Consider the following 20,817-nt stretch of genomic DNA (forward strand, 5'->3'; position numbering starts at 1 on the left):
CCTAATTAAGCCAGCTCCACAATTGGCTATCCAAAAGCGACTGGATATATCGACATCCGAGAGCGTTCCTGTGGCTGCGTCCGGACAATACATCCATGGCTGTACAGTCCATTCCTCCAGGGTCAGGAGGTGCAGCCACCAGGCCGAAAACCCTATTCAATTATCCCGCTTGAGTACACCGGCTGTCCCGGGCGTCGTGACGATACTGCACGTGAATGCTGCACGCAGCACGAGCTTCCAGGGAACTTAATTATATATGCGACGCTTTACCGGGGTAAATAGTAACCCAGTTTGCCGGATGGTAAGCGGCTATTGTGTGACAGCGAATATTAGGTTGCTAGAAAGCCGAGTCGATATTCGATAGCCCGTCAGCTGGAATTCTATCCGCGTTACGGTAATGAGTTAATGATTAACCGATGCCACCGATCGCTAATTACTAGTCGGATATGCCGTAAGCGTCTTTTCGATTTTAGACATCGGCTGATCCAACGAGCAGTGACAATTTCACGGCATTCGCGCGTCGAACACCTTCCTAGATCTAAACGTTCGAACGTTTTGGAAGCAAAATCGCAGGGTGCTGTTACGAACGGTGATAGAGACGCGATACGTTCTCGACGAGGGGACGGATTTTCATATTTTTCCAACGAAAGTTACCCTTGGCAGAGAGTCGCGGACTGTTGATCGTCTGACGAGTAAAGCGGTTCATAGGTGCACTTGTGGTTTTAGGGTCGACTAAGTTGCGGAGGCGACGTTTGAACCCGAGACGTCTGAGGTTTAGCAAACTAAAGCAAACTATCACTACCGCTTACCGTTCTTGGCATACCACCTAAACGCGTCACGGTTAAAGACAAAGCGGAAATGAGACGTGCCGGAAGATCAAGGCTGTCTAAGCTGCGTCGTAACTTCCAACGACAACTCCTCGCTTGTAATGCACGGGCAAATATGCTACCACTCGCGATAGTTTCGAGCATATTACATTCCGAACAACCCTTTAAGAACAGCGGGGTTAATTAACTCGCCCTAACACTTTAATACCTCCGAATCGACGACGTTACTCCCTCGAAACTAAATATTAAAAATGAAAGATTTTAATTAATCATATCTTGCGTTCGATGAGAATAGACAAATCTATTCAAATCGAACGAGGGTAATTTATTTAGAATGTGAAGGAGGTTACTTAATTTTATCTTCCGCGATTAATCTCGAGAATCAGAGCGGCTCGATGATATACCGGTAATATTAATCATCTGGATGGAATTCTATTTTCAACGCGTGATACGAACACGATTCTACGCTCGCACAAACACGAGAATATGTTACGTCAATCTGATCCTTCTGCAACAACTAGGTCGAGACTGATTCTAATTGGGTACAATCTCCTGACGAACCGATACGTTCCTTGTCGTACGTAAACGAACATGCGAACACACGCTCGCGATGGCTCCATTCTGGACACCGAGGCTGCTCGCTTAACCGATCCGTGACCGAGAAGTCGCATTTCATTTTTAAACAGAAACGATCGATCTTAATTCTTAATAATCATAAAATTCCAATCGAGCCATCTTAAGAGTCCTCCAGTATTGGCCGTAAAATCGTTCCAATTTTATCAGGAAACTTTCCACGAGGAAATTCGTAAAACGGTCGCGTGCCCGGAAAGTTAAGAAACTTACTCTTAATCGGGCGCTATTATCAGCTTTAAATGCGATTAAAAACGAACTGAATCTAGTTTCACTCTTCTTGCACGTTCCTCGAATACAGAACGAGGTTCGGAACATTTCGCATTCCGTTTTAAATTCGAAACGAAGTCCGAATATGTATATATATATAAATATATTCAAGCGTAAAAATCAAAAGAGCGGCAGGAAATTGAATACGGTACGAAGTCGGAAACATAGTAATAGCCATTTCCGCGTGAGATATACCGGTTATTTATCAATAAATTGTTCGAACACACCGTGCACACAGTACGAGACCCGAGATTCGCGGTGGTTAAGCGCGCACTCACCGAGATTAGATCTTGCAGTGTCGCTCGTGAATAATAAATCGCCAACAACGTGGAAATAAGTGCGGGAATTTCCACGCGTGTCGAACAACCATGCCGGTCGTATCATAAATTATTTATCCCGCGTATCCTACTGCAAACAATCAGAATCGACGATCTCTGCGACGCTTGAGGAATTTTATGCCCCATTCGCCAACGACCGCCGTTCCGTCTCCGATCGGCTGCGCGTTCGCATCAATTTTTACAATGCTCAAACGTATAATCGCCTGATTAATTAAAATGTATTCTCGTCTATGATCGGTAAAATAATGGAATTCGTATCATACTCGTGAACAAAAGGAGATGATCGATTAAACGTCGTATTATATTTTCACGGTGTCAAAACGCAAAGGGTCGATAAATCCAACGTCGAATTAACAGCGGCGAAATCCAATGAAATCCACGGATTCGCGTTGTTTCGAGTGTCACAGTGAAACAAGATTCGTGGATCTTCGCGCGGAAAATCTCCGCGACAATGGAATCATTCTATTATCCGTCATCGAGCGCTTAGAATCGTCATCGGATCAACGGTCCTATAAAATCCATTATCCTCAAAATTCCAATAAAAAAAAAATCGAAACTGCCCGTCGATGGTATTCGAAGTAACGCACGAAGCGACGTGTACTTACTAACAATCAGACAGTAGGTAAAAGAAATTGGCTTCCGTTCAACACCCGCGTCATTCATCGGTCCAGACTTCGGTCCGCTCGGCGATAACGAGGATATTTCACGATACGCCGTGTGTCTATGGACGTGCGCGGGCGCGCAAATCCGGCGTGAGCGTGTGCAGGCCGGACGACACAATGAAAAGTTCGTCCCATTGTGGTGAACGCCTTGTTGGACAACGTTCGCCGTGAATAAAGGGGTAACTCATACCCCCGGGGGCGGCTGTTCGGCCGTCCCGTGTGTCGGCGGGCGCAGGGGCCAGGTCGAACGTAGAAAAAGGGTTAACTCGGCCCAAATACTCTTAGCGCGAGCCAACTCGTCGTGCTAGTCGCCAACTTTCCTTTGTTTCCTAAACCGGATGGTCTCCCACCCCTTTCCGTCCCGTCGTCGGAGCCGCGCGCGCGGAGGCGCAGCCCGGAGCCAGCCAGATGGTACACGGGACAATGTCTCCGCGGAGAGGGCCGAGAAACCCTTTCGCCGGGGAATAATGACGCGGCCGTTTGATTTATCTCGAGCCACTCGCTGCTCCCTGACCGGAAGACCTCTCCGCGCGGGAGATTTATATTTGAATCCGCCGCTGAACGGCGGCGTCGCCGCCACGGGATCGGGGGTTGGACGGTGGCAAGGGTGATCCTATGAATCTCTCGTAGCCGTTAAATATTTATGTCCCCTTATTGTTATTCGTTCCTGGACAGGGGGGGAATTCCAGCCGCGCCACGGGATATTGTTAATTGCACATGGTGCCCCGTTAATTCGACGCGAATTGTTTCGCTTTACGCGGTCGTTTCGCGGGATTGAATGAGATGAAAAAAGTAAAACGGTTTCACGGCTCGTGGAAGGAATGATTAAACGAACGATCGTTTTAGCACTGTAGTCGGCGGCGTTTTCATCCAGAGATTTATTAATTACCCCCTTTCAGACGTTTCATTTCTCTGGTTCTCGTTTCGATTCTAGAGTTTTCACAGAACTCTGTATAGCTATAGAAATGGAAAAAGTAATGTTTCCTTTGTACAAGAAAAAATGAAACTTTCTTTTTGTAAGAGATTCGATTTTTAATCATCGAATTGCTGGGAGGAAACGCTGAAGTATCTCTCGAGTGCAGAGGGTTAAGTTGCGGGGGTAGGTCGTCTGATACAGAAGGACGAGGAGAAAAAGGGGAGCGTAAATCTCAGGAACTGAATTCAGCCGGTAGTGCAGTTGAGTTCTTGGCCGAGGAACGAACGCAAGAGGTATGTACATATAAATCGAGTGACTTAAATCGAAATAATAGGATTCCACTTCTGTTTCCTATATTCCTATATTTTATTTCGTTTCTCTCTTTATATACCGAACAAAACTAACCAAAAATTCTACTATGCCTTCTCATTCCGATTCTTCAGATCGTTATCCAACGCAGATAACCAGTGAATTAATTTCTTTGAAACCGTTTCACTAATTTGAGAATTGAAAAACCAAAAAGTACAGAAAGCCATATATCTACACGTATTCAAGTTTGATACATTAGCACGAGAAGCTGCTTAGAGGAAAACAAAGCAATAGAACGGCAAGCAATTAAACTAATCAACCAGTAGAACGAAGAGGGAGGGAAATTCGATTAGCAGCAGCGCGCTGCACCCCGTGCAGGCCAAGATCGTTCATAACGAAAGTAAAATTGGGAGCCGGTTCTACGTCTGTGCTTTCTCAATTGTGCCACGCCTGATACACCGGGTCTTAGTCGTTTACTGAATAAACGGAGGCAAAGCACGGCATTAGTTAGGAGTAAAGTTTGTAATATACGATCGAGTGCGTGTATCGCGACGCAGCCGTGTAATAGAACCGCAAGACTTAAGTAGAAACTTGTTGAGAAAGCAAACTCGGCTGTTCTGTTCAAGGTACAAAGCGTCGACGCTAACGTCTCGCTAATGGCTCGTAATCTCAGCGTCAAAGAAACCTCGTACGTTGTCCAACGGTTAAATGTATATTTCGCACAGTTACAGTTTTTCCTCTTCGCGTTAAAAATTTGAAACCTTTAAGAGAAATGTGTCCTCCGTACTTTGCTTCATCGCCATTGATATTGCCTCAGATCGCGTCTATATAATTCTGTTTCACTTATCGCAGTGCAGTTACGATGCGAACGGAGTTTAAGTAGTAAAGGTCCGCTACAGTCAGACATCGAGTAAGACTAGGAGCTTCAGTGCAAAACACATTCAAGCATCGTAGAAACGAACTTAAGTCACGTGCATAAATCATTTCTTTGTCACTTTCTCGTATTCTTCGAGCACCGTCGAGCATCTTGGTGTCCTTGAAAAAAGGAGCAGGCATTCCGTTCGACACGAGCTATCAAGAGCGTCTTACTCGCGATTCCGTACTTCGCGGAGTCCGCGTTCTTTTCGACTTGCATGGTTCAGGCTTCGAGTTTCCTTTCACGCCCGTTGCGAAACTCCTTTGAGCGTCTGTTCCTCTTTGAAGATCGCTCCGTTACGCGGCAGTTCTAAACGGAAGGAAGAAGGTGTCGATCGCTTGCGAACGTTGGCGTTTCCCTGTTTTTAAAAGAACAGGTGGAGGCGGTGCGAAAGAGTGGAATCGAAAGTGCGACGCGTATAAAGTAGCGCGACGAGTTTCGAGCGTTATTTTTCCATCCTGTAAAAACCCGAGGACCTCTCGCAGCCATATTTTTCTCCTCCTCCTAGTACCATTTGCTCCTCCGCGTTCTCGTTTTTCCGCCTCCTCGTGCTTCCCTTGGTTTCATGGTAGGGGAGCGGAAGGCAAGGAAACTTTAAATTGGCGAAATCGTTAGAACGAGAATTTTGTCAGGTGACTTTTGGAAAAATGGGTTAAAAACGAAGGAGCGAGAAGAGAGAGGATTTCCACGGGAAGTACTGACTCCACGAATCGTTACGTATATCCGATGCTCGTGACCTGATAACGATTCCCACCCGGACAAGTAACGATCTCGTTGCATTTATAAGCTTAATCGATATTCACCGAATATTTATAAAGAAAAAATTCTAGTTAAAAACGGCTGCCAGGTTGACTTACTTTCTTCACCGAACCGTATTCCACGGATTCAATTGAAACGCGATTCATATGCTTCGCGATCATTATTCCTACCTTTTCGATGTTCTTTCAAACTATGTTCATTTCATTCGCGAGCAGTGTCGAGCGGAATAGAATGTTCTACGAAAGGTTGAACAATTTCATTGCATTCGTTATGTAGTGTTAAACTCGACGTTTTCGCGCACTCGATAGTCACTAATCTGTTTTGAAATTTTAGTCTATAATTAACGCTTATCTGTACTATATACAAGTTCTTAGGATTTAAAGTATGAGTAATGCCCTGACTGAATGATTTTTAGAATGAATCTGACAAAATGAAGATCATATGCATTAAATAAATTATACGCATTTGATTAAAATTCTCAGGGGTGGTTGGATTGTTGAAGTGGAGATTGGAGATCAGTGATTAACAAGAATTCTAGTCCGAGGATGTGTCGAGATAGTTGAATGGATGAACACAAGAGTAGAGAGTGTGAAAAGAGAAATGTCCATGTGGTCACAGTCTGTCTGGTCGATCTCAAGGATTCCCGAAAGTGGTGAGATTTGCGCCACGGTGCATGCTGTTGAGACAAGAGTGGAGACTAGGAGCTCGTACCATCTAAGCCTTGGCACCCAGATGGTATAAAGATCTAAAGACGTTTCTCAAAAATAGCAGACACGTCGATCGTGGCATGAGTCTCGTGGTGGGGCATGGAGCGAGCCTTGAAGTCAATGAAGGTTTCGGGAACCGGACACGTTGCAAAATATCTTTGCCAGACGTTCGTTTCCTACATCGTGTAATTACGAAACGCGAGGAAGCGTACGCTAGGCGCGAAATAAAAATGTTAAAAAGTTTTGCACGCACGTTGGAGAAAATTATGTTACACAAATGGTAATACGTTATGATACTTGCTCTGAACATTGTTATCCCCGTTCTCGTTTATGTTATACCAGGTTTTAGCATAAAAATTAAGCACACATATATCTCCGTAGGTTGGGAAATGAAAGTTCCCCATGTTTCACAGCGCAGTGTGCATTTCTACTCCGTTCTTCATTTTAATGATATTAAAACGTGCACGACGACCAAATATCACATATCTGGCTAAACAGTTACGGTATTCGCATAAATTTGTGGAATTACCTTTCGACACACTACGCTGCGGAGTCCTCCGTTCTAACGTGGAATACCTTAATATCGGAAAGTTCTACTATCGAAACATTCTGTTATTCGAACAACAACTTCCAGCGCCAGATGCCTTCTCCTATTACAAACGCGTTGTACTTCCGTACAATGTATACTTTGCTCTTCAGCCGAAACTAATTCTGACTAAACGCGCGCAGGCGCTTCCGTTGAAAAATGAATTTAGTAGCTACTGGTATACATGTATTAAACAAGAGAAAAAATGTAACATCCAAATTAAATTATCGTAGAACGCGATTTACGATCACGGTAGATACTCTTGCATAGAATAGCGATAAACGAACGGTCAAAGTATCGCGGGCATTACCCAAACGATGCACCCACTGGAGCGCATAATCCTGTAATTATTTTGAACGACAGACGGAATTAACACTGCTGGGCTTATGTTAAATAAACCAGAAGCTATTTCTGGTTCCACTCGCCACGTGGTTACCAGCGGAAAATTAACGCGATTCAATTTCGCTCATACAGAAGTGGTTCGCGAGTCTATTCGAACTCCAGAAGTGCGTCAATGTGTGACAATTTAATTCTAGAGTGGCGTCTATAAAATATATACTGTCAAACCCGTACATTAACGGTTATCGCCCCTTTCGAAGTAATATCCTAAACTTGAATTTGTGACAATAGTTAACAATTATCCTGCGTTAGTGCATCAAACAATGAACACAAGTTTGTATTAAAAAAGTTCTGGTAACTTTCATACGAAACATCCAAAATATATATACGTATAATACTTCGGTCCGGAACTCTTCGTTATACGCGATCGAAAATCGATAACGTTCGTAAAACTCACGCAGCGTCGTGTGTCGCAGTTTTCGCGCGAGCCTCAGCAACGTGGGCGTCGGCGTCGCGACGAGACCGTCGTCTCTCATGTGTGAACTCTGTAATCCCTGGTAGCGCGGACGCTCGAGTTCAAACCAGCCGTTTGCACGAGTAACGCGAGCCTCGTAGCAGAAAAATTAATCTCATCAGGAAAGGAAGTGGATAAAATTGCAACGGCTTCCACGCTTCCCACCCCCGTCACGCCCCTTTCTCCGGCTTTCGCTCCTTTTACGCCGTTTTTTCAGTGGGGAAACATTAAAAATTTTTGGATAACGTTCCCGGCTAGATGAACGTTCTGAAAACTCTGTCTGATGGCGTTCTCGTCGGGACGTTAACGAGTGTATGTCTCGTTGAAAAAAAAAAAAAAACGAGAAAACGAAAACCCGCGTGTCGCGCGGCGCGTCGATCTTTTCCATTTCCGTCGCGCCGCTCGGAGCTCTGCTAATAATGTTGTTAATTTGACTTCCGTTGGACGTGGTCACGCGCGATACCGCGAACACCGCTGAACATAAGATCGTAATTTTCAAAAGATCGCGTGGTTGAATTAAAACAGTTAAACGTTGAGAAGAGTTGCGGAGAGAAGGAGTAAATGGTGTTTGAAATTGTGGCGCGGGTCGTAATTTTAAACTTTTTATGCGAGTACAGTAATGAGGATTGGGGTGGGTGGAAAAAAGTTTGGTCAGTATTTGAAGCCTGCGCGTTTCGCGAGTGTAAATGGAACGGAGTAGCCTTGAGATTCTGAAGGCTGCGCCACAGGCTCCGAACCGAAGTTCCGTACTCGGCGTTTGAATTTGTAAATTCAAATTCAACTTTCGAGTTTAAAGTCAAATTTGTACTTTAAATCTAAATAGGTTCCCAAAGCTGTCGCCTGGTGAATCTCTGTTCTTAACTTTCTGATTCGCGAAGGACACCAAATTGTACAGCGCAGAATGGCAAAATCCTTTCCTCGATTTTGTTACAATCGTTTCGCGATTCGAAAACAACTGCCTCGAGTTCCCTGCACGATCGATTCTGCGGAACGGCACGCGTTACTCGAGTATCCGTACCGCGAACACCTTGTACGCGTTGGTATCGTACTAATATTAGGGAATAAGTCGTAATCCGCATAAATGCTGGCGCTTTAATTCAAACCAGGCGTTACAAGGGGCGGTACACATGTAGCTAGCGCGTCGAGCATCGTCGACCCGGGCTGAAGCAAGCAGATAAAGGGAGGTTGACACGTCATAGGTGCGCGTGTTCTCGAGCTCGTTAAACCGGGGTCGATATTCGCGAAAGAGATAATGCAGGGTCGACCTTAATAAACATATCAAGCCGGGCATACGTAAAACGCGCGATTGATGGGGATCGATCAAGACGAGGACGCTAATTAAACGCGACACGAGACCCCTCTATCTTCGCCGACTTATTCCTTACATGCAGGAGATCGTGTTTTTCAGGGAAATGTTTTCAAGTCACGTACCAGACTTACGAACAACCCGTGTCTACCGTTTAGCACCCCTTTTACCGCCTTTACCCTGTTTTATCTTATCGTTCCGCTGCTAATGCCCTCAACGATTACTCTGCTATCCCTATCGATGGTTTCCTCTCTTGCTTTGACGAATTTTCAGAGACGCATTATTATCCGTTTCCACAGTCACTGTACGAAATCGTATTATCGGGTATTCAAATGGACGCATTAAAATTAAACAGTGATTAAGCGATATATTCACGGAGTGCGTGAATAAAACATGCCAATAAAATATTAAATAGTGGAACGCTCGTGAAATGCATAATTCCAGTGAATAAAAATGTGTTTATACCAGGGAACACGAACGCTCTCGATTTATTCTGGTGTGGGGGGGAAAAAAAAGGGATGCTCGAAATGTACTTCGGGGATAGTACGATTTCTATAATCCCGTTTCGATTAATTGTGAATATTTATACGCCACTTTATAATTTATATAAATTCGCGATATTCACGAGCTTCCGGCGACATATTGGCCTCGGCGCGGGCAGGCGCACGAGAATGGTAATGTCGAACGAAAACGCGTTAAATTAAAAACTACAGCAATATTCACTCTCCGTTTATGAATTTATACATGACATTCATTTCGCACGAAATCTAAAATAATTCCCGCCGCGCGTTTTTCTCCCACCACGCAGAGTCGAACAATAACCGATGAAATCGCGTCTCGCCGCGAATCCTCGTGAAAGCAACGAGAGGAGAGAGAGAGAGAGAGAGATTTTCGCGAAACGTGCTCGTTGTTGCCACGGTTCGACTTGTTCCCGACAAAGCGACATTTCGATGCGAAGTCCTCGCAGGAGAATTTCCCCATTGTCTTTCTGATGAACTCTCTTCCCCTTCCTTTTTGTCTTGCTTTGTTTCCCGTCGTTCTCTCTTCTTTTTTTTTTATGGAAATATTCACGAACGGGGACATTAGCATTAACGTAGCTGCGCGGCAATAACAGAAGAGGCGAAGATTAAACGTCAATGTATTGTATGCGAAAAATAATCTCGAATAGTTTCGGACGCAACGGGGTTAAAATATCAAAAAGAGCATCGACATTCGTGCGTTTTTTTTTTTTTTTTTTTTTGTTAGATTCCAGATACACAGAGTAACGCGATATCTCGCATCCCAGCGATCCATTTTCAGTCAGCGATTTCATTTTTCCTAAACGCGAACGTTGTTACTATTTTCTTTTTTTAACCATTCCGCGGAGAGCATCTCGCGATTGAAAGGTGAGATCGTTCAGGAATCGTTTCGCGCGGGGTATCGCGAAAATGGCAGAAGAGTGGATTTACGTTCGAAGATGGAGCCGTAATCTTATTGGTCACCCTTACACTTTTGTCCGTTTCGTGGCCCGTTTCTTTGCGTTTCTTCCGATGAACAGGCAATCAATGGGGACCAGCGCGTCCCTCTTCCCCCGTACCGCCATCTTCTTTTTTCGTTCCCGTCTGCTCGTTTCTTTCCACCGTTCCCGGCAGCCGGGCTTCGTGCCCTGCAGTCACGTTAAATTCGAGAAAGTAGGGATGCTGGATACGAATGGGGGCTCGCCGGGCAAAAAGGTTCGTTTCTTGGCATTGAAAACTCACTGTTTCCGTGGCCGCCGGCAAATCGCTCCTTTTTCCATCACAGAGGCCACCAATGAGCTCCCATTGCTCGCGTCGTGATATCGTGCACGTATCCCGGAATTGGACGCTTTCCGGGGACGGGTTACACGATTTTTCCGCGACCGGAGATGCTTCGTGGGAACCGTTACAAATGTACAAACGATACTCGACGATCGGCGCTGTTCGTGTGAGAAATGTTGCTTCTTTTAGATCGGCCATCACGATAGCGGCAAATTAACTTCGGTTGGATCGTCCGCCGTAACGAAATGCAATTGTGTCAAAAAAAAAAAAAAGAAAAAAAGATTGTATACGAAACTTTGCGACGGAATCGCACCCATTGAATAATTTGATATCGAACTGTTGGAACGAAAGTTATGATTTGAACTTTTGCTATTAGCACAAATACGTAGACCGATAGTTATCCTCCAATCTAGCTCGAAAGCCCCTGCTCTTAAAAAAGAAAAAACGATAACGCTCGTATAGGAGTAAGTCTGACTAAATAATTCGCGATCCGCTTAATACACTCGAGAACGCGAGGAAGCCAAGTGATCACAAGCGATAGTTTCTATCTCTGTTTCGATCGACATTCTTACACCGTCCGCGATATAAATCAGTCGGACCCCCAACACGCTCAGTTCCAATTAATTTCCGGATAGGTACAATCGCGTGCAATTAATCTTGCCAACAGGTATAGTCAGAAAACGTACAAACGGGTGAATTTAAAAGATCGTTCTAAACGAAACTTTCTGTTCGCAAATCTAATGTATAAACATTTCGTTGATAAATTAAAATTAAGATAAATGAGGAAAAGTTTCCTTTCATCTTCGTGGTAAATTCAAGTTGTTGATGTGGCAATTGCAACCACAACGAGTAAAGACACGACTTTCCCATAATTTCGTACATTTTATCGCTCCATTCTCTGGTGGATTACGCAACGTGAGATCAAGATCACGGAAATAACCGGTGGACGAAAATGAAAGCGCATCGCACGAACATACCCCTGTACACTCGTTCGATTCCATCGCTAACAGGATCCCCTGTATTACGTATCTATTCCGAAGCGGCAAAAGTCGTCGAAGATCGAGATTGGGGCTCGCAGACAGATATAAGGATGCGCGGAAATGGGTATCCCGTTCTCGAGAACACACACGGATCCACCGACTTATAGAGTCCTAAATCTAGCTCGATATCTCGATAACTTGCTGGTTTATCGACTGGCGGCGGTGGTTTCTTCTTTGCCCGTTTGAAGAATCACAGAACCGCCGATGGGAGGCCCTCGCGACCCTCCGCGCCCTTCTTAAATAAAACGCGCAAAAACGGGCAGGCGTTTCCCTGCTACGTTCCGCTGGAACGTCAGCGAAAATCGTGGGAATCGTTACCAGCCACACCCTTGGTCGCGGTATCTTTTTTCAGACAACTTAACGCCGAGGGGTGGGATTTTTCTAAGCTCGAATTTCGATACCGACGAGCGCATCGAAACGTCCGAACGCTTTGGAATCATAGCCGGAGCAGACAAACGATAGAAATCGCGTGCGTTTTTGGACTCGAATAATTCACGAGCCTGTAGTTTATAGCTTCCTCCCCCGTTGTTTTTATACGGTAATGTAATTTGGTTTTGATTAATAGTTTCGCAGATAACGTTTATAGTATCGTGAAACGTAGCTTCGTTTTTTCGAACAAGCTTCAGATTTACGGTTTTTTTTTATTCGAAACGAGCTAATGCCCCGCGCAACCGGCAAAACGGCCACAAATGGAATATAAAATCGTGCTGGCCGTATGTTCGCATAAATTCCTTTTATTGTTTTTATATTCCGAATTTATTCGTGAACCAACGCCCACATATTGCATTACACCGCGGCCGTGCTCTGATCCGAATTTCTTCCTTTTGTTTGATTGAAATGGAGATATGTACAATGTGTACGTATACTTATACGTCGTTTTTTTGTATAAATACATACGTATTTTTGTTATTTCTATGTCCGTCTCCCTTTGTTATCGTTTCCTCCCTCAAATAGTATGCAAATGAAAGATGAAAAAAGGATCTCTGATCAATTGCCGTAGAGACGAGTATCGGGTTTTGTAGCAGCCGAGATCGCGTAAATCTGCGCCGACCAATAACCCGATTTTTCGAATAAATAACGTTCAGTTTGTTAGGTCGACAACTTGTTTGCCGCAAATACATATTTCCAGCTCCGTATAATCTTTTAATGGCTGTTGCCGTCCCAGAAACGACATCGGCCTCTCGCGAAATATTTCAGCATCCTCGTTATATTTATTTTGCCCCAGTTTCCAATTGTAACGTATAAATTAACAAGTATCCGATTGTCCTGTAATTTGACATTCAAATATCTTATCTGTAGATATCACTGGATAAGTTAAAACACGAATGCGCGTTGGAACCAAACGCATAAACGACGGAATAGCGAAAAGTGAGGACAAGGGCCATCTGACGGAGGTAGCGTCGAATGGAGAACGGAAACCTGCAGGACGGTGCGTTCCAGCTCGATTGTCGGCGACGAATTGAATTAAACGATCGTAGATTCCGGGTGTCAAAGCAGGTTCAGCTGGAATTAATTCGAATTCGGGAGATTAGTGTCAATTAAATTTCGTTTAGAGTACAGTGCAGAACACAGCATTTTACTTTGATGTAGAGATATGCGTTTGCTATTCCAATGTGATTTGCACCCTGCATGATATGTATCGTCCGTGTGTCCCGTTTTATTGTACGAGTGAAATCCCAGCGGGTACACGTTACATCTATCGTAGGAGCAAGATTTTTCAGGGATAACATCTACTGGCAGAAAGATAACATTTTCCTAAAACTCGCCTCCCCCCCTCCCCTTCGCGTGTCACGTGTGCTCGTACGTTCGCCGGATGTATGCGTGTACGGGGTGCAACTTCTGAAGCGGAACAACGGGATGTTTTTGTTCGACCGACGAGGCTGAAATGCTGTCGAAAGTTTCCAAGTGTAGGATTTTTCGAGACTACTCGTGAATTTTATTCTGTACACTTCAAAAGCGACTAGTGAACGTACAGAAGGATAGATCGAACATAGTGTTGTACTACTTGCTCGTGGATACGCGTACGTCTGACCAAATACTGATTCGTATTACTTTTCTAACTTTCCATTGATTTAAAAGCGGAATATTTCTCGCTATATTAAGATATGCGTTATATGTCAGACAACTTCTACTTATATCGGTCATGTATGATACATGACCAACTGACATTCGCTTAAATCTCAGTATTAATAAGGTTATCGATTGCCATCTAAGTATACCTCCATCTGATTAATATTGCCTGCACTACTTCATAATCAATTCGGTTCTCTTATAGAATACGTACATCATATTAATAACGCGATCGCATAAATTTTTTACATCCCAACACCATCCTTAACGATATTGCTTAAACCACTGAGAGAACGGATACACTACCAATAAGACCGTTAAATATTTATTCCTCTTAAATCGCTAGAATCCACCAACCGATATTACCTAGTCAAAGTTTGTAGCAGTTGTACCGTCCGCTTGACAAAAACCTATTTATACCACTTGCCCACAAACATGTAGCCCGTAAGCCGGTCCGTACACAGGGCGCGTACACGTTGGACCGCGACTGGATGGAACGTTTTGTTGCGCCCGGGGGTACGATAATTCAGCAGAAAAACCGCGAAACATTTGTCCAACCAGCATTAATTCCGGAACTGCCGGCCGTTCTACCGGCGAATCTGCATAAAACCGTAACGTACCGTTCGATAATTCGGCCGATACGCTCGCGTACGACCGGGGGCCACCCATTCCACCCTTAACCGTCACCCTATCACCCGTCCCCGAGCCCGCGTGTCAAGAGCGATGCGTTCTCTTATTTCAACGATTTTTTGTTGCTTCTCTTGTTACAGTTGGCGTAACGACCGCGCGGCGAGCGAACGTACCGGCGGCGAAGAGGAAAGGGGTAGTTTTCGGTAGACGAAACGGCGTCGCCCGTTTCAAGCGACGCCGCTTATTGAAAGTCGCATTTGTTCCGGCCCCGTTCGCGCGTTGTTACCGCTTTCGTCGTACATTCCTCGCTTTTTTTTTTTTCTACCCCACCTTTTATTCTCAGGTGCACATGCATTTTCGGTATGTCTCTGCGCGGGGCTGCTGGTTTTCCGTAGAGGCGGAGGAAAGGACGGACGCTGGGAATTGCTGTTCGCTGCTTCTGGGATATCGTTGGCCATGTCGCGACGATGACGGCTACGAGCGCGGAATAGAAAACGTTGGGAACAGACCTCGGGACGATTATGGTACTTTGGGTAAGAAATATTTAGTACGTAGCGTCTAGCACGGAGTTCTAGGGAATATCAACAAGCCCATTAATATTTCAAAAACATGAATCGAGCTGAAAGCGTGCTGCTGGAACCGCAGACCGGCGGATAGGTTCTTCGTAAATTGCCGGATCGCTGCGACAATGCTTGCACGGGAAACCGAATGGAGGAACAACAATGGCTACGGCCAGCGCAAGCCGCGCAGTCACTGTGCGTTCGTTTGTTTTAATTCCTCGGCTTCTAATTAAACCACAAGCGCCGAAAACAAAGAACGGAGGGAGAATAGAAAAAACAGCGAAAGGAGAAGGAGAGGTGCACGCAGGCATTTTTCCATATGTTCCGCGCAACGAACCGGCGACAGAAACGAGAATGGTGGATCGAGTGAAACCGCGGAGAGAGATGAGAACCGGGAACGAACAAGCGGCGTGGAGAAAGAATAGCGGAGGGCGGATTTGAGGAAGAATAAAATATCGGCCAGGCTGGGAAGCGAGTAGGTCGGTGGGTGGCGAAGAGAGAAAGAGCGAGCCTAGTTTCACGGAATAGGGATAATTATACGACACGTGACATCCGCCGCTGTGAACGATTTCTATCGGACCCTCGGAGAAATACCCCTCGTCGAAAGCCATTCGATATCTCGCAGCTTCACGACAATTTCGCAAATAATTATTGTATGAGAGACACAAAAGCGGCTTTCGAGTGCCTCTTGTGATTCTCCCAGAATCCAATTCCGTGCCGCCTCTTTCAAATCCCTTTGTCACCCACGATAATCCCTCGGTAGACGTGGTCGAGTTGACGATGTTTCTCCCCTCGACCATCCTCCAACCACTCTCTCCCTCTCCTTCTCGCGCCGTTGTCCCTCGTTCTCCGTTCTCCATCGCCACCCCTCGCGCCCGGTTTTACCCGTTCCGAAATTCTATTACCACTTCCTCTTATGGATACCCATACCCGTTAATTCTCCCTTTTTTTTCTTTCCACGTGAGATAAGTGGAAGGAGCAGAGATACGCGGTCGAGTTAATGGAAGATTATAGGTGACTTTAATCCCAATTATACCTCCTAGGATATAAATAGAGTCAGAGTGACCATTTTTCCTTGCGATTCATTCGCGAGGTCCCTGGTTCTCGTTCCGGATACGGCGACACGTCAAGCGTTGCCGAGCAATGCGATTAACGAGACAAACGAGAGGGTGGTGGCGACACGACGCATCTCGAACAAATAATCATGTCCCGTTCACGATTTAATCACGATTTATGCGACAAACTGTCAAGTATTATTCCTGAACCCGATTTTTCGTATATTATTGTAGTATCATTTTGCCTCTGATCGTTATTAAATGTCGTTTTGCAAACGTTCGCAAAGTAATTCGTACAATTTCACGTGTATTTTATCGTTCCTGGCTGCGATTAAAAATTCATTTCCTTTGGCACGTGACGCCCGAAGCGGCGCGTACAGGAACATTGGATGGAAATTTTTATATTATCAATATTTCTTACGATAGCTCGTAAAAGCAAAAAAACCAACCGCACTTTTTGCCTGCGCGGGAAACTACACGGTAGAAGCTTTAATTTTTCACGTGCTTACTGTTTCAAAGACATCAAAGCAATGAGTCGGCGAATTTTCATTCTGCGGATGATGTTCAGGAAGGTAGAAATTTCAATTATCTCTACTATATAAATACGCAATGGCGTATATGAAACAAAGTATAAAATTCGTTCGCCACGATGGAATGACTATACGTACCCGTATACTTTGTTTAATTGCTATAAATTAAATTACTCGCACGCACATTCAACGTTTCGCTTAGTATCCAATCAGAAACGTCTCGAACAATTAATTTTCTTTCATTTGGCCAATATTTCCTGGATCGTCGCATCCTATGGACAGACCGTTCGTTTCGCACGGTTCTGTCTATTTTCTAGTCGATTTATCCGCTTTCACCGGATCCTAGGAAACGCGAGGCGAATTCGAAACTCCGGGAAATTTTGTCGGGACGCGTCGATTTCACGCACACGCGTCTCCCTCTTTTCCTCCGTCGGCTGTTCCAGCTCTTTTCAGTTCGTTATCGAGTGCCAGTTGCAGTCGACGATCTGCTCCTGACACTCGAGTACTAATTTCACGATCGACTCCTCGACGGGCTTAAAACAAATTAAACGAGGAACAGGGACGCGCACGCGCACGCGCGTGCAGGTGTACAGGGGACGCATAAAAATCGAGGGTCTGGTTTAAAAATAAGTACTAAAAATTTCCGCGGGACGATGGAGCTTGATTTTCATGTTGATATAAACTACAGAGGTGCGAGATGGCTCGTCGAGCTGAAAGATAAGGCTGATGAAGGCGGGACGAAAACCAGACTCCGAGATAAGTAACGTTTTATGCCCGCGTTACATGTAAATGAAGAGCGAGGAGAGAGATTCCAGGGAGAGGGAAAGAGACTCAAAGAGGTAGTTTTAAAAGAGGATTTTAAGTGTACACTTCAATCTTGCTAAAATATCGGCTGGATTTTGGACCGGGATTATGCGGTGCAAAATCTTCCGGTACTTCTTTTTCATCTGTGCTAAACGCGTTCCATTCTCCTTGAGAGTATGAAACTGTCTAACTAACTAATCGATCCACCAGATACTTTATCGAGTTTGTATCGAGACTGATTTGAAACCGAAGAGTAACAGAAGAATCGAACGAGGGGACACGTCCGAAACTTGTTTCGATGCGATCTCTCCGTTGTAGCGAGTGTAGAAATGCTGGCACAAACTCGAAACGATGCATTCGAGATAAGTGTATGACAAAAAGACGAGGAAGACGAGGGAAAGGAAAGACAGTGGTTCGGGTTGGTAGCGCAAAAAGGGTCGCTCGATTTCGATCCACTTGATTCGCCGGTCTGCTCAAAGAATCCCCCTAATCTCTTAGAACCGGGCGGATGTAGCGTCGCTGGCTGTGTTAGCGGCCGTTTCTTCCGCGTCTCGCTTCCTTCCTCGCTCCTTCGACTAATACAAGTCGAAGGCAGCTGAAGGCTGTTATAGGTCGTGGCTCGGCTCCCCCGTGGAACCTGCAGGATTACCAGCGTGCAGCCTAATCAGCCAGATTGCCTGCAATTTGCCTACCTTATTTCGCTGCGTCTCGAAGCACTCCTCTCCATTCTTCGAGCTTTACGAAAGACGTTCAAGAGCGAACCTACGCGTCCTCTTTATGCCCGCCCTACCTTTTACTCTTCGCTCTTCTTTTCACGGCAGGGTCGGGCTAACAACGAGGCAGATCGAATTTGAAACTGTGGTAAAACGTGGCTGCGTGGATATATTTATTTGATTGTACTTGTTGTTTAGTACGTATCTGGAAAATTCTATGCTACAATAGTTAGAAATTAGGATCGAGAAGACCTAAAAGAGGGCCCAGAAAATTGCATACCAACGGAAATAAATTGGCACGAATAAACGGCACGCGACATTCATCGCGGTCTCATTATTCGCTACTCAAGAGCTAATCATCCAGACTGTTTCTGCAATTTGCCGTCCTTATCTCGGTACATTTCGCAATCACGATCTATTTCTACCGGTGGCACGGGGAAGCCAGCTTCACGCATTACTGAAAATGGGCTTTTCGAAAGAATACCTTTCACGCTTCGTTCATTCCGCCCGTACGTCCTCCTACTCCCGTTTCTTTCGCCCCGCAATGTACGTAAATCTTCCCTCGCCCCCGTATCCCCTTTGTCCCCGGGTGCACGGCAAATCTTCGGGGTGAAATTGCAGTCGCGAGACACGGAAAAAAGGAGAAGCGGATTTGAATAGATTCGCCTTATCATCCGCGGACCTGTCCCCATCTCGCGAGCGAAGAAATACGCTCGATCCTCGTGGAACACGTTCAAATTACGATTGCGATAAATAAGAAACGAATCTCGCTCTTTCTACGAGCTCATTCGTTAATCGAATTAAACGAACGCACGGCAGCAGACAACTTAATGTTAGCCGTTTCGAAACATGAATTGAGAATGAATCAGAGTGTATTTTCTGCTAAAAAGTGAAATATCCAGTGGATGTGTTTTAGCATGAGGACAAGCGGATTTGTGGGTTGCAATTTTAGGATACTGATAAGGGAAATAGACGCTAAATTTAATTGAAAAAAATGATGAAATGTGATTTGAACGATACAGTGACACAATAAAGAAATGAAAAGTGAGAATGTAGAAAGCAAGCACATATAGCAAAGAATAACAGCTAAACGTTGACTCAAAAGTAAACAGATGTGTAAAATAAATGAAAAAACTGAATTGGCATCTCTTTGATCAGTTCCACTGATCAACCCTTGTGGTTTTCAAATTGAATAATAATTTAAAGAGCGTCAAATGATCAAGATCATGTTCGCAAACATTGGTATTAATGCGTTTAATATCGTTTAACGTTGTATCAATATCAATATTAAACAATCAAACTAATCGAAGCAGTAATTAACCGTACTAAAGCAAAATAAAATTGATCTCATTTGTTGGGGTCAGTAACATGTAATCAATTGAAGTAACGCGATATCAAAATTTGCGATTTATCTGACCGCGAATGTTACTTCATGCCACAATCGGCGATAAAGCAGCGCTGTTCAATAATTATAGGTGTCTGTGGAGTATTTCACGTTACACGAAGGAAAAATGTCAATTCAATACAGTTTAATATATATATTGTGCAGCAGAGAAACAAAAAGGGAAACGGATGACGAGAACTTTCCAGCGTCAGATAATTGACACAGAGTATCGACATTTAAGTCGGTGAAAGTAAAAGGACAGCGCGAAGTGGACACACGTGAAAGAGAAATGCATGCGACGGTAATAATGTTATATTGTTAGATGAACACTCACCGGCGTTATTACTGGCGAAATTTAGATCCTTACCTGAAACAGAGGAAGCGAACGTTGTTAGCATGATCGAGTGTCGTCAAGGATCGTATACAACATAATAACGACATCGATTCTGAGCCAGCGCGCTAGATGTAATATATAACATTAAAGGGGGACGTTATTCCACGCAACTAATTAATTCTCTAGGGCGGCGTATATAAATTAACCAACGATGAAATTATCCGATGCGAACGTGAAAACCCTTTCAGGTATATTAATAGCAGGGGATACGATTGCTGCCGCGCAGGCGAACCCGTTGAAACGCGATGCACTTTTATCGTGTACACGATGCACGAGATTCCTTCGACTGCATTGTTAATTGAACGATACCACGTGGAATCACATCGAGCTAGATTTACGCGACTCCGAGCTCCCTCGCGATATTTCGTTTGTCCAACGATTTAAGTAGTTTCAAAGGAGAGCCATGAATAAAGTTCTCGACCGTTCGGTAGCTCGTAAAGGGTCGGGTCGTTACGATGATAATTATTTCTCATCGGGAAGCTTTCATATTTATGTGGACGGTGAAATGGCTGAGCATCTTACACCTTCAGCCTTAATGGCAATTGACGTATCATAAATCCGTAAGATAGAGAGGCTGGTGACCCTAATGGATTTGCGATATTCAGGTCAAGCCTTCCTCGTAGTACTTAAACACAGTGCGGTCTATTGAGCAGCGGGCACAGTAAATACACAGCGCGGAAAAAGCAGAGGATTTATCAAACGCGTAATGTGCTCGTTAATTATGAATGGAATTTTAAGAGCGAAAAAACGGAACGGTTATCGTAAAAAAAAAAAGAAAAA

At 44.6% G+C, this 20,817-nt stretch overlaps 1 protein-coding gene across 14 annotated transcripts in view; it reads right to left on the bottom strand.

Annotated features, from left to right (window-relative positions):
• LOC143425434 (agrin) overlaps positions 1-20,817 on the bottom strand; it is a 371,036-nt gene that overhangs the window by 177,584 nt on the left and 172,635 nt on the right. For 10 of the 14 annotated variants that reach the window (XM_076898199.1, XM_076898198.1, XM_076898196.1 and 7 more), the window contains one exon: positions 19,978-20,010. The exons of the other annotated variants lie outside the window; for them this stretch is intronic. In XM_076898199.1, coding sequence (XP_076754314.1) covers positions 19,978-20,010 — 33 coding nt within the window. The remainder of the gene's footprint in view (positions 1-19,977; positions 20,011-20,817) is intronic. 14 annotated transcript variants of the gene reach the window in all.

The sequence above is a fragment of the Xylocopa sonorina genome, chromosome 7 (genome assembly GCF_050948175.1).
Source record: "Xylocopa sonorina isolate GNS202 chromosome 7, iyXylSono1_principal, whole genome shotgun sequence".
Taxonomy (NCBI): Eukaryota; Metazoa; Arthropoda; class Insecta; order Hymenoptera; family Apidae; genus Xylocopa; species Xylocopa sonorina.